The sequence below is a fragment of the Beta vulgaris genome, chromosome 3 (genome assembly GCF_026745355.1).
Source record: "Beta vulgaris subsp. vulgaris cultivar EL10 chromosome 3, EL10.2, whole genome shotgun sequence".
Taxonomy (NCBI): Eukaryota; Viridiplantae; Streptophyta; class Magnoliopsida; order Caryophyllales; family Amaranthaceae; genus Beta; species Beta vulgaris.
Genome location: NC_079204.1, coordinates 32242285 through 32256884, shown reverse-complemented (window position 1 = coordinate 32256884; position 14600 = coordinate 32242285). Strand labels below are relative to the sequence as shown.

General features: G+C 36.2%; 2 protein-coding genes across 9 annotated transcripts in view; both read left to right on the top strand.

The window, feature by feature from the left end:
* The first annotated feature begins 1115 nt into the window (after nucleotides 1-1115).
* Nucleotides 1116-2511, top strand: LOC130590793 (uncharacterized). The gene is made up of 4 exons (XM_057393350.1): nucleotides 1116-1455; nucleotides 1554-1619; nucleotides 1780-2155; nucleotides 2223-2511. Exons 1-4 carry the CDS (start codon nucleotides 1116-1118, stop codon nucleotides 2509-2511), a joined length of 1071 nt encoding a protein of 356 aa, XP_057249333.1.
* Nucleotides 2512-3286: 775 nt separating this feature from the next.
* Nucleotides 3287-14600, top strand: part of LOC104908109 (DExH-box ATP-dependent RNA helicase DExH16, mitochondrial) — a 33976-nt gene continuing 22662 nt past the window's right edge. For 3 of the 8 annotated variants that reach the window (XR_007272690.2, XR_007272689.2, XR_007272691.2), the window contains exons 1-4: nucleotides 3288-3589; nucleotides 4614-4731; nucleotides 10943-11064; nucleotides 11157-11347. Coding sequence is in view for 4 of the 8 variants with exons in the window: in XM_019252753.3 (XP_019108298.1) it covers nucleotides 3529-3589; nucleotides 4614-4731; nucleotides 10943-11064; nucleotides 11157-11347 (492 nt within the window). In the remaining 4 variants the exon portion in view is untranslated. Of the gene's footprint in view, nucleotides 3590-4613; nucleotides 4732-10942; nucleotides 11065-11156; nucleotides 11348-14600 lie in introns of all 8 variants that reach the window. The other 5 variants (XM_019252753.3, XM_010697189.4, XM_048641354.2 and 2 more) reach the window with 3 other exon arrangements.

The window sequence follows — 14600 nt, the reverse complement described above, 5'->3', positions numbered from 1 at the left end:
CTAGATTTGTAAAAAAAGAGCCTAAGGCCAGAGGATAGGCCAGACATCATATGTCGAGTTTTTAAGATGAAACTAGACCAGTGGTGAAAGATCTGAAAGATCGCAAAATATTTGGCAGGGTTAGGGCTGGTATGTTAGACATCGTCCTTATTTCTATTATTATTATTATATGTTATTTTTAATTGGATTGCTATCGTTATACTTTTATTTAACTTGAATATCAAAACTATTTTGTTGTCTGCTTATTTTCAGTGGTTTATACAGTTGAATTCCAAAAGCGTGGTTTGCCGCACGCTCATATTTTGTTGTTCATGCATCAGGGAGACAAATACCCTGTTGCTTCAGATATTGATAAGATTATTTGTGCTGAGTTGCCCGATAAATGGAAGATCCAGAACTATATCAAGCAGTAAGCGAGTACATGATGCACGGTCCATGTGGCTCAGCAAATACAAATGCTCCGTGTATGATTGACAAGCAATGCAGTAAGCATTTTCCCAAGAGGTTAATGAGCAACTAAGGTAGATGATGAAGGATATCCAGTGTACAGACGAAGAGATAATGGATCTAAGTTGAGAAGAGTGGGGTTCACCTTGATAATCGGTATGTTTTCCTATAATGCTGAATTGCTTCGTAAATATCAAGGACACATAAACGTTGAATGGTGTAACAATCTAGATCAATTAAATATTTGTTCAAATATATAAACAAGGGATATGATAGGGTTACAGCTGCGGCTTATCAAGATAAACAGAAAGAAGGTGAAGTAAAGAAATAGATGAAATAAAGATGTACTATGATTGCCGATATATTTCGGCGTGTGAAGCAATTTGGAGGATTTTTGGATTCACATACATTATCGAACCCCTGCTGTTGAAAGATTAAGTTTTCATCTACCGGAGAACAAACCGTTTTGTTTAAGACCATGCGGATGTGGAATCGTACTAGACAGACCTCATATTGACAATACGAAATTCCTATCTTGGATGCAATGTAACCAAAAATATGAAGAAGCTAGGGAGCTTACTTATGTGGAGTTCCCTACAAAATTTGTTTGGAAACAGGCACAGAGAGAGTGGACTCAAGACTAAGGTTCACAATAGGACGAATCTACCATGTCTCACCAGGATCTGGAGAGAAGTTCTACTCTTAGAACTTTATTGAATTTTGTAAAAGGCGCGACATGCTACGAAGACATTAGAACGGTTGATTGGTTAGTGTATCCTACATTCAAGGAAGCTTGCTACGCAAGGGGTTTACTTGATGATGACAAGGAATATGTCGATGCAATAACAGAAGCAAGTTTTAGAGAATCAGGGTATTATCTAAGACATTTGTTCTCTATGTTACTATTATCTGGTAGCATGTCGAAGCCGGAGGAAGTTTGGCATAAGACATGGCAGTTATTATCTGATGACATACTTTACAAGCAGCGTTGTCTTCAAAAAAATAAAGGTAAATAACTACGAAAAGATTTTTTAGTCAAAAACCATACTTTTTAGCAATTTGCATTCTTAATATAGGTTACTATTTTTGTTTTATATGTTTCACAGACCTGCATTTAACAGATGATCAAATCGAAGCTTTTGCATTGGCTGAGATTGAAACCATGCTCCAAAGTAATGGTAGCAGTTTGCGTAGATTCAGTGAAATGCCGTTTCCAGATGAACTAATCATGTTTGAAGGACAAAACAAGCTTATAGCAGATGAGCTTTCATATGACATTGAGGAAATGACCTGGAACACGACAAATTGTATAAAGGTTTAACTGATGAGCAGTCGATGATTTATCGAGAAGTATTGGATGCGTCTCGAGTGAAGAAGGAGGTGTATTTTTCGTTTACGGCTATGGAGGGACGGGTAAAACATATGTTTGGAAAACATTATTGTGCTGCAATAAGAAAAAGGGCGAAATTGTATTGCCAGTAGCTTCGAGTGGAATTGCTTCTCTCCTCCTTCCACGTGGAAGAACAGCTCATTCTAGATTTGGTATCCCTTTGAATGTAAATGAAAATTCTACTTGCGCCGGAATTCGCCCTGGGTCGGAATTAGCTGCTCTTCTCATTAAGACAAAACTTATCATTTGGGATGAAGCTTCAATGATGCATAAGTATTGTTTTGAAGCACTTGATAGAAGTTTGAGGGACATAATGAGGTCTGTTGATAGGGATAACTTGCATCGACCATTTGGAGGTAAAGTGTAGATACTGTGGTGATCTCAGGCAGATATTACCAGTTGTACTAAAGGGAACTAGGCAGGATATCGTGTTCGCCACCGTTAATTCGTCTTACTTATGGGATTCGTGTAAGGTCCTAAGACTTACTCGCAATATGAGATTACAATCAGGTTCCTCAAAATCTTCTGTTGATGAATTGCGAGAATTCTCAGAGTGGATACTAAGCGTAGGAGATGGAAATGCTGGCGGTCCTAATGATGGTGAAGCCGTCATCGAGATTGCAAAAGATATCCTTATAGATCCCGGGGCCGATCCGATTTCACAGAATTGTTGAAAGCACGTATCCAGACCTACGGAGCATATTTGGGAAGCTAAATATTTCCAAGAAAGAGCTATTTTGGCCCAACAAATGAGATAGTGGAGATAGTAAATGATAATGTTCTATCTACTATTCCAGGAGAAGAGAAGTCTATTTGAGTTCGGATGCTATAAGCAAAGAGGAAGGAAACTTTGGAGTCCACGAAATATACTCCACTGAATTCCTCAATACAATAAAATGCTCTGGTCTCCCAAATCATAGCATACGATTAAAGGTTGGTGCGCCCGTTATGCTTCTACGTAATATTGATCAAACATCTGGATTATGTAATGGCACGAGGTTAGTCGTCAATCATTTAGGTAATCGTGTTATTGAAGCTACTGTTATTTCCGGAAGTAATGTGGGTGCAAAAGTTTTTATCCCAAGAATGACATTGACGCCGTCGGACTCCACCAAGTTTCCTATCAGATTTCAGAGACGTCAATTTCCTTTAATGGTTTGTTTTGCTATGACGATAAATAAAAGTCAAGGACAATCTTTGTCTCATGTAGGCTTGTATCTCCCGAGACCTGTTTTTAGCCACGACCAATTTTATGTTGCTGTTTCAGAGTTACGAGCAAAAAAGGTCTGAAGATACTTCCTTTTGACAAAGAACACGGAGTGCGTACAAGTACAACAAACGTAGTTTACAAGGAAGTGTTTTCAAACATATAGATTGCGTTAAAAAATCATTTGTGTAAATAACGATTTGATGTCTTCATATATGATTATTTAAATATGTTCGTTATTTTGATTCTTTTTATTGCTCATTAGTTATACTATCAAGCAATTAATACTCCCGTACATCATACACGAATCCTAAAACTAGTAAAAATAAATAAAAACGCTTATTTAAATCCATTTCCTACCTCAAAATTTTCATACCAAACCCCCTCTAAACAAACAAACAATTAACTTGAGAGCGCGGACAAACAATTTCCCTGTCAAAAAGAAAAAAAAACTCGGAGAAACAAAGGAAAAAGTTGTTAGAAAATGGCGTCTGCACTTCTTCGCCGGCGATTCTCGTCTTTCACCGTATCTCGGTATCTCCACGGTTTGGTTCCTTTCTCCCTTTTCCTTTATTCTCATCATTACATAATGCGCTAAAATCCTTTTTCTTTGTCCTGTTTTTGTACTTACAGAAATTGTGGGAAACTATATACCCTGCAAAGAAAAATGTGACCTTTTTATTTCTCTCATTGATTTGATCCTATAAATCTGAAGTAATGGTGGAATTAGGTGCAATATATTACTCATTTCATAATTAGATTCAGGTTGTAAGAAATTGTTGAATATGCAGAAAATAATGTTCGGCGATAATTAAAATGGGATATTAAGCTTAGCGATTGTCTCTCATGAGTCTTTTACTTAAATTTGGGGCTGGAATAGCTTGGTTTACATGTCGATTTTTAAATCAAACAAGACTCTAATTTTGTCGCTCGGAAACATAGAATGCTTAACTGAATGAACTATCTCATTCATTAATGTAAGAGTTTAGCATGTTTGATGGTGGGTAGACGCACGTCTCTTGAGTTGGAAATAGGAACTGGGATGATGTGAATACTGTGGGTAACGTAGTAAGGGAGTAATAGGAGATGCAACAAATAAAACAAAGATGATTGATAGAATAAGCTAGTGATGGTGTAAGGTAGAGGGAGGGATGGGGCTCGATTATCCTCATTATGGGAGTTAATAGTTAACCATCGCTTCCCTAGGTAGTCGGTAGCTATCACATCCAAAATTAGAGTAATAGTTCATCCATGCCGCACTCTTTTAAGTCCTCACTCCATCACTAGCTATCTACATCTACCACCACTCCAATCATCTTCGTTCTCTTCATTTTTTCTCCCATTACCCCCTTATTGTATTATCTCTACTCCAAGCACATTTTCCCTTTTGGGAGCATGATGAGTTATTTTCCGGAACTTTCTTATCATAGTACAATGAATATTGAAAGTGGAGGAAAAGAGTTTCTAGTAACGAAACTTGTTGTTTGTTGGTGTATCACTTACCTACGAGATACTTCTCTAGAACCACTTTATGTCAGCTTGTCACTTTGCTGTGCTCTGTATTTCCAGATAAATCTGAGAGTTCCTCCTTGGAGTTGAGGCTTGGACTGTTGGCTAGTCATTGTGGTTGCTTGAGGCAGTTCAGCAGCCGTGCTACTTCATCTAGATTTGATTTTACTGATTTGACGTAAGTTTAATGTCACTTTACAGTTGCAGCTTTTAGATCATATATATAAATTTTACTTGTATATTATCTACGCATAACCTTCTTGGTTGATATGTATCTAAGCCTTATTGTGACTGTGAAAGATCCGGTTATCATTATACTGGAGTTTCCTTTCATTTGCGTGATACAATAGTTCAATTCTATGTCATTTAAACCTTCTGAGATTGCAGAACTTTCTGTTCCCTTTTACTTTTTTTAGTGTCGTGTTCCTTTTACAACACAATTATGTAGGTTCATATCTTTTAAGCATGTCTTCATGAATCCATTCCTATGTTTTGCTTGGTTGTAGGTTTATATTGGCTTTGGTTTTGAACTGATTCTAAGCCCGAAAAAAAGTGTTTTTGATTATTGAGAATAAGGAACAAGTATCCCACAAGTACTAAAGATAGCCAAAGTACAAAAGCACAACAAAAGCTTAAGAACAAGGAACAAAGTACTAAAGATAAGTATACCAAAAGTCACGGTTTTGAAAAGATAGCACACAAGTCTCGGTTATGTGATTTTGTAGAACTCATAAACAAAAGATAGCCAAAGCTCACCCAAATAACTGAAAGTTGTAACTCAAAAACAAATCTGCTTTTATTCAAGCATTAAACTCCTCTTTTATAGGCAAATACAAGTAAGAAAATAGAATAACTTTCGAAAAACAAAGCCCTAAGAACCAATTAGCCAAAACCAACCTAAAAATTTGTAAAGCAAGCTAGAGACAACTAAGACTTTCCACAAAACGAAACAATCAAAGGTCAATTAACCAAATTGGTAAAAAAAAAGTGACCCTCAACGACAATTTGGTAAAAAGAATTGCTGTAACGACAAATTGGTAAAAAAACTGAGCTCCAGCGACAAGTTGTAAAAACAATTGAGCTCAGACGACATTTAACTAAATGAAATGATTTTTGACGACAATATGGTAAATAAAATGGATTCCTGGCGACATTTTGGCCATATTTTCTATAATTTTTTTAGCTTGATCAACGTTCAATATGTGCATTTACATGCCTTTATATATAGATTTTTCGTGTTTTTATCTAATTAACTTCTCTTGTCACTACACATTATTTACCCAATTCGAAATAAAATCTTATAAAGTGAACATTTTGATCAAATCGGAAAATTATAGAAAAATTTGGCCTAAATGTCGCCGGAGCTCAATTTTTTTACCAATGTGTCGCTAGAGCAATTCTTTTTACCAAATTGTTGTTGAGTGTCACTTTTTTGTACCAATTTGGTTAATTCCCCAACAATCAGATCTAAAAGTCAACTTTCCTAAATTAATTGAAATACTTCCTCCGTTCGTTTTAAATGAAACATTGTGCAAAATGACACTATTCATTGATCAATTTTGACTCCAATTTATCGCCATTATATAAAGAAAAACATAGTCAAGTGGGATCTTGTTAGATTCGTCTCGATGCATACTATCAAATTATAACTTATTTATATTTTTTACGTGTGCACAACTAAAGATATTAATGATTAAAGAAGCGTGTTGGGTTGCGTGAAAAAGCAAACGTTTCATTTAAAACAGAACGGAGGAAGTATAGAACTTACAACTGATAAAGAAACTAAATGCCTTGCTGCCCAAAATAAGTTAAAGAACTACATAGTAAAGAACTACATAGTGACTAAAGGAAACAACTTTGGAAGCCAAAATGGCCCCTTAGAACTTCGTAAAAGACATTATGTTTTTGTTACATGCAAAACCGTCACTTTAAGAGTAAAGTAAAACCATGCAACGATCCTAAAAATCATTGAATGATAGAATCAAGGAGGCAATATACATCAGGCTTCCCCTTGATTACAACTAAATGTAGTTCGAAAAGGCGGTTTCGGTCACGATCGCGGTAATTGTCACGGTGATGCGGTAATGGGGATGATGCGGTTGTCGTACTGCCAAATATCGGCTTAAGCCATGAGATCCCTAGAACCTGCCTAAAATGCGGTTTTTTTTACACCTTTACGATGCGAGTAATATCGGTTCGGTAGATTTGAAAACCTTTACGACACGGGCGTTAAGATACAATGCGGCCTTGTTTTGATACCATTCCACTAACACATCGAGCCTATGCTCTTTGATTCTCTTGAGTTTCTCATAATGATACTACCTAATTGAGAGCATGCATACAAGGGACTAGTTTCTATAAACGCTACTTCCTTCCTGTTGGCAATTCGCAGTCTGTTATACAGGGGTTTGAATCGATGCTCTTGATCATAGTTTACAATGCAGTAGAATTGTTAAAAGAGTAATACATATGTTTATAAGGCATGGTGTTAATAACTCAAAGTATTGAAATCAAATTTGGAAAGAGCTTGACAAACATGATGGTGAAGCTGTCGAAAGATGAGTCAACTGTTTAAAAGTTGGACACAGGTGTGTGAAGTCAGCAAATATGTAACATAATTATGATTTTACAGACCTTTGCATGTGATTTTCATGTTACAGATACATACTTGTACGTTTTAGGTTGACTTCTTTGCTTGTTCTTGTTAAAATTATGATCCCAAGCCTGTCTGTGACTGTGAGCATGTATCACTTAGTTTAATCCTCTCTTCCTTTGTTTATTATATTTACTTTTGCATTTGGCTCTTTATGAATATGTCATCAAATATAATTGAGGTTTTGGGATGAATATTAATGTGGTCGAGTAAGGACATAACCTTGTTGTAGGGTTGATTGTTGAGTGTCTCAGAAAGGTATGTAAGCCAAAATGACGTGTTGAAGTAAGATAGGCTATCTATAATTCTTTGAAATGTGGACATAGTCAAAATTCTGGACAAATGTTTCAGATATATTGAAATTGTACCTAGACTATATGACTTAAATATGAGAATTTGGCTTGTATCATCTGAAGCTGAAGTTGCTAGAATAAATGACAGAATGTATTAAGTATAGGATGGGATTGGGAAGGGAAAGATAGAGAGGAAGAAAATATTTGGTAATAGTTTTGTCTGAATGAGATGAAATTGAACAATGAGAGAGGAGGCTGAGGAGGTAATTGCAATTCTATTCTTATTCAGATCCAGCTGTTCTGGAGCATACAGCAGAAAATCTATGTTGACATGTTGCGATTCAATTTTGGTTGGCAGAGATGTAAAGCTAGCATGTCAGCACATATATATTTATAAAATCGAAGCCTGGAGGGGTTTTTATGGGAATCTAGGGCAGGATTTTGTTGCAAGAAAAGGTCTGGAACATGTCCATGAGTTTGGTAGCTGACATAAGTGTTGAGAATAAAGCATATTTCAGTTACATTCTTGGAGTAAACTAGCCTTAGGGGAAAGATAATTTTATCGCATTCCACAAACCATTTGTTTGGCTATTTTTTGGTATTGTGGCCGGAAAAGGGATAGAATTTGGACTGGTGCTTCTCATGGAGCTTTTGTAGGACAAAGTCATCTTCTTGGCCTCTATCTTAAGTTATGCTCAGAGGTTGTTTTTGGTTTATCTCCATGTTACGGACAATGTGATTGGCAAATATATTTTTTCTTCCAATTTTAGTGGACATTTGGCAAATATATTTTCTTCTAATTTAGTGGACATGTTGTCCTCTGCTGATGTACTTTCTATCTCTCATATTAATAATTATTGTCTATGTTACATACAAAAATTTACTCCAATTATAGGTTAAGTCGTTGATACACATGTCTGGTAATTATGGACGGACTATCACTTTATGTTGTATACAAACATGAGAATCATCTGAGCTCATAAAATGTGCAAATTTCCTTGTATGTTCCATTTCTACTGCTAAATTTTTGCTTTATAGAATATAGTTTGTTTGGGCCCAATCAATTGTCCTTTACGTGATTGCTGTGAAATTGTAGGCTAGCCATTTGCCTTTTGATTCCGGGGTTGGCAGCAGCCTTTGTGCATTTGAAAGAGTAAGGTTGTAAAAGTATTTTGTGCAATTGGTGGATAATACTACACTCCTTTAAGCGCTTTAATCTCGCCATGATAGGGACCCTTGTTCAAGGCACTAGGGTGAATGTAGTTGGCCGTGCTCACTTGATGTTTGACTATATCATCTAATTTTGCTGTGATGCATACGAGCCTTCCTGAGCTTTTTATTTTGATTATTTTTAAATCTTTTCTATGGCAGATTCTATAGGTATCTTTATAAACATTTTGAGGTACTTTGTTTTGTTTGCATACGTCCTTAGACATTTGAGAAATATTATCTTCTTTGTTAGTCATTGTGATATGGATCCGTTTAGACCCAAAGGGATTTCCTCAAGAATTAAAGGTTTCATATTAATTGCGAATTTGCAATCAATTAAAAATCGCTATTAGTGTTTGTTGCCTTACACAAAAGCTTAAATAGGCTCTCTAAATTTTCATTAACTCCAATCTTTCTAACAAAAAATTACATTGGTTCTTTAAGTAGAGTGACTTCAAAAAACAATCTTAATCAAAAGGAAAAATTAACAACAATAATCCCAACTATTACTCACCTTCCTATATTAATCCTAATTGACATTTAGTTCAGAATAATCCCTACTATTATCCTACCTTTTCATAGCAGTTTTCAACGGTATTAACCTATCAAACAGGTAATAATGACATGTGCCATTTGCTTATTGGCCCCCCTCTGTCGTTTTTTTTAACTCTCTCTGCTCCCCAAGCTCAGCCATCCCTGCCTCCCCCTTTGCCAGCCATTACCAGACCCACCACTAGTCTACCACGTCACCTCCTTTTACCATTCCCTTTTCTCTTTCGGAAACCTAGTCCCTTCCTCACCTCTTGATGGAACACCCAATTGGCAGTATTCCATCCCTTCCTTCAATCTCATCAGTGGGACCTGCCATTACATTCAAAGATTTATGAACTGGCATACTGCCGTGATATTGATGATGTGGTTGGATGAACCTCGGATACATCATCTTTTTCTTCAATTCTTTTTCTTAATTTAAGAGATTGAAGAACAAAATATTTCCCCGAAGATAAAGAAATTGGAAATTTAAGCAGAAAAGTTGAAAGTATCAGAAGAAAAGAGGGAAGAATCAGTACTCAGAAGAGAAAGCAGTGTTGGGTTATCTTTTATGCTTTTTGAAAATTTGAGTGAAAAAGGGGATGTGAATTTTTTTTGTTTTTGTTATTTGGGGTTTAATTTAGTGAACTCACTGAGTTCTCGATAGTTGAATGTTTTGTTTGGACCACTCCCTCACATACTCTCTCATTTTCTTCTCTTTCCTTGTCTTTCTGGTCTGAAATTTCGGTTTCTATTGTTTGAGCATCTGATCTGTGATTTCTGAATCTATTTGTGACTTTGACGCCTCTTCACTTGCTTTTTTGGGGTCAATGCTGCTTGTGATCTTTTTACTGTCGCAAAGCCAAAACCAGAAAGTGGCCGGCCGGAGACACCAGTGTAGCATAATGCAGGCGTACGGCTGATGCTGACTGCCGTGTTGGCGGCAGTCAAGCGCGGCAGAGTTGTGGCAGGCAGGGGATTTGGTGGTGTTGGCAGGGATGGGGGCTGTTTTGTGATAGTGTGGACGTGGCAAGGCATTGGTGGCGGTGGTGCCCAAGGTTGAGAGAGATAGAGGCTTAGATTTGTTTTATTTTTCAAAAAAAAAAAGAGAAGATTTTAACTGATAATAAAGGTTGTAAATCAATCTGAAGTGTTTGAGAATGGAACTTATAAAGTTGGGATTATTCTGGGTTAAAAATTAGGTGGGGTTAATATAAGAAGGTGACTAATAGCTAGGATTATTGGTGTTAATTTTTCCTAAAAAAAATATATCACTAAATTTAATGAATATTAAATCTATATTCCTAAAATAATAAACATAAAAATACTAACACTGAAATAAATTGGAACAATTTCCGAATACAATTGGGTTATCTAAGCAACAAATCATACAACTAATAAACAAGATCTGGACTCCGTGAACTCGTGAGGATCATCAGATTGCTCCAACAATTGCAACTCCAACCAACTTGGGCACTCGTTACACAAGGGTTGGGAGTTGGAATCCTATCTTCAAGTCCAATAATTGCCAATACCAAATTCAAGTGCTGCTCATTATTTTGCGTAAGACGATAACAATGCAAAGGCTATTTAAATCTTCTAGACTTAGGTGTTATTGGTCTCTGGTGCTCTTTAATTTTTTCGGAAATCCACATGCATTATGTTGGTAAACATTTATTTTTTTATATGAGATTTTATGATAGGTGTCCTCATACTTGGTATCCAAATGCGCGAAAGCAGCAGCGAAATGTTTTTCTTCATGTGGGGCCCACAAACAGTGGTAAAACATACCAGGCGCTGAAGCAGTTGGAATGTAGCTCAACAGGTAAAGAATATGAAAATGCTGATTGAGCTTCATTAGCACCAAGAGTATCTCAGTCATGCAGTGATGTATTTGATGTGCTTTGTGTTGTGCAGGTGTATATTGTGGACCTTTAAGATTATTGGCTTGGGAAGTAGCAAAACGTCTGAATAAAGCGAATGTTCCTTGTGATCTAATAACTGGACAAGAACGAGAGGAAGTTGAAGGTGCAAAACACATGGCTGTGACGGTTGAGATGGCTGATGTGACTTCTCATTACCAGTGTGCTGTGATTGACGAGATTCAGGCATGTGATTGGTTATAGCTTAGTGTGCTGAACATCTTCTGTTGACATAGTCTTTAGTAGCTTTCTTAGTTGATTTTATGGGAGGGCTTTGGTCTTGCACTTGTTTGCTGCGATATGTGCCTATTGATGCATATTCATTACTTTCCCATGCATCTCCTGATTCTAAGATCAAACAACGTCCTCATCATTCCAGTTTTGAAATTATCAAGATAGTTTTAATTATTAGGTACTCCCCCCATCTTATATTCATTCCAACAAATCGACCGGCACATATTTTTGCGGATTATATAAGATTTCATAAGTTACTGGTGGCAGTTGGTAATGTGATATGTTTTTACCATATTTAGTGGATTGTGGGACATTTACTTTTGGTCTTTTGGAGGAGGGTGGGAGCATGGTTTTAAATCTGAGATTCGGTTGCAATCTTGGTAACGGTCGCAAAAATACTTTTAAGGGAAATGCGGTCCATTTGCAGCTTCTGCGGGCATTATATCTGGGCTATGGGTAGTGGTGGATCAAAATTTGTGGGTGCATTCTCTTCACCTAAAACAATTAAGTTTGTGAGAAAAATAGTTCAGACTAGTTTCCAATAAGTACAGACTAGTATGGATTAGTTCCAATAAGCTGTAAAACAAGTTTTAATATGTTCTACTCCCTCCGTCCCAAAATATAGTTCCCATTTCCCTTTTTTTACGGTAATTTATGCAAGTAGAATCTAAGAGGGATAGTAAAGATTTTTTGTTTATTTAAATAAATGTTGTATGGGAAAAGATGATTTTAGGAGAGACAATGGAGAATGATTGGTGGGAGAACATTAATTGTAACATTTTGGCTGAATAAACAAAGGAAAAAACAAAATTCAAGAAGCAAATAAATGATGGGACACGGTTTTTCTAGGTAAATTACGGAAAAATGTGAAACTAAATATGGAAATGAGAACTATATTTTGGGACGGAGGGAGTAGTAAATTCCATTAAGTTCAAATAGGTTCCAGTCAATTCATCTCATATAAGTTCAACAAAATCAAGGAGCTACACACTCTCAAGTATTGATTTGGGTTCCCGACATTTTTGGTGGGTCCAACAATAGAATATAGAAACATTAAAAAACATTGGGTTCTTTCCATATTAAGGCAATGGGAAAAGTACAGACATACAGGCAACAAGGGGTCCCCTATACCATGTGATAAAGTAGATATGTGAAGGAAAAGTTGCCAAAAATGGATATGCAGTGAGCCAGTGACTAATAGTATACTTCTATAAAAGGAAAATGTAGTAATTAATGAAGAACTGATAAAGTATGAAATAAAGAATGTAGGGTAAGAATTGTGGTATGGGTGGGGGTAAAATCTATTTGAGAAGATGGGAGAAACAAGACTTGGGTGGTCTGGAAATATCGGAAAAAGGTATCTGTTACTCTGTTAGTGAGTTGCCAAAGGGGGAAGAGGTAGGATCAAGAAGATTAGAGTAAGAAGTTATAAGGTAGGACTTGGCTTATTTAAACTTCAAAAAAAACATGGCCCTATATTAAAATAGTTGCGAGTTGGAATAGATATAAATGCCCAAATTTATAATTGATGTATAGGTAGTTTTACTTCGATTTGTTACCCTCCCCTACTTTAGTGCTCCTTTGAGCTCTCTTGTATTTGACACTTTTACTTATTTATAATACTTTCTTTTAGTTCAATATTTCAATTATCTAAGGGCGCATCCATTAGTTTATCCTATTTACCTGTGATGGTGTTCCTTTTGCGTTATGGTAGTGTTGTTGTTTGTATAAAAGTAGAAAATGTAGTAGTTCTGTTCTTTGCCCTCCATCTTTGAACGCTTTAAGCTTTGTACAATTAAGAAATCGTCTAGTTGTGTTGGTTTCTCTCTTTCATTAACACAAATCCTAACCATTTCTTTTTCCAACCTCTCTTATGTACTTGCCTCTCATGGGGTTCGAGGTTGGAGCAGTTATGACTTCCATTGGGACTTTAGTAAGAAGGATACCCAATCTTTCTGTGAATAAGTGAATATTTGTTTTAGCGACAAATAAAAAAGCCTAAAACATCAAGTGTTGAGACTGAGAGAGTAGTGCTAATTTATTGTTTCCTTCATGCTAAAAAAAGAAAAAGAAAGTGCAGGTCTTTTCAGAATATTCTTGGGTATCTAACCAATTCCGTTCCTTTGTCTCAACCAAAACCCCCCTCCCCTGGTAGGGCGTGCCTTTTTTTAATTTAGTTGTGGTCGGTCCTTCTCATTTCAAAGGGAGAACTTTCATATTTAGTTGAGGTGACTTTGTTTTGGTGCTTTTGACTTTGTTTGACATGTTCAAACTAAAGAAAGAAAGTGGTGATGATTAACTTGAGTCACTTGAGTTCAGGTGGATTATCTACGGGCCTGGTGTGGCAGCCAATCATACCGCCCACTCACTTTGACTAGTATGGCCATATTGTTTTCAATAGACTTTTGCTAAAATAAAGTTACATTTACTTTTTTCTTTTCTCATTCCCCTCCATCCCTGAATAGGACTTCCTTTAGTTGAATCATAAGTTCTACTTTTTGTTAGAAGCTAGAACTTATTTTTTTGTAATACTTAAAATTTGCACGTTGAAGAGGATGATTGGCATGTGTGGCATACTGTGGTAGATTAAATTTTTTAGAATTCAATCTTCACCATTCTTCAATAATAATTGTGGATATGATAAATTGAACAAATTTTACCTGCCACCTAGAAACCGCACCACAAGAAAATAAGAAATACCACATTAAGAGTGCATTCTCTTAACTTGATTTTCATTTATCTAAACTTATTGGCCTTGAACTTTAACATACTTGAACTTATTGTAGTTGTGAATTGAAGTTGGGCAGCCCTTATTGTCCCTGAACTTATATCAATTTATTGGCCTTGAATTAATTTATCTGAAGTCTAAATTTTTTTTTCCTGAAAACAAGTTATAAATAAGTTGAGGAGAATACAGTGTAACTCAGTGCAACAGAGACGTGGATGCCTCTGAGAAAAGTGCATGATCCGTCTTTTAAACTCATTTTGCATTTGATCTTAACAAGGAGATATCTTTGTTTAATCCCTTTTGTTATTATGAAATTCTCTGTTCCTTCTCACTTTACAGAATATGCTATACAATCTGAGTGTGTAGAAACTCCCCACATAAGCATTTGCCTTTGTCTCTGTTTGGATCAAATCTAGGCTCATGTGATGAAGATTTTATATGTGACTCAGCTGGAGAAAGGAAGCTTAAGGCAACAAG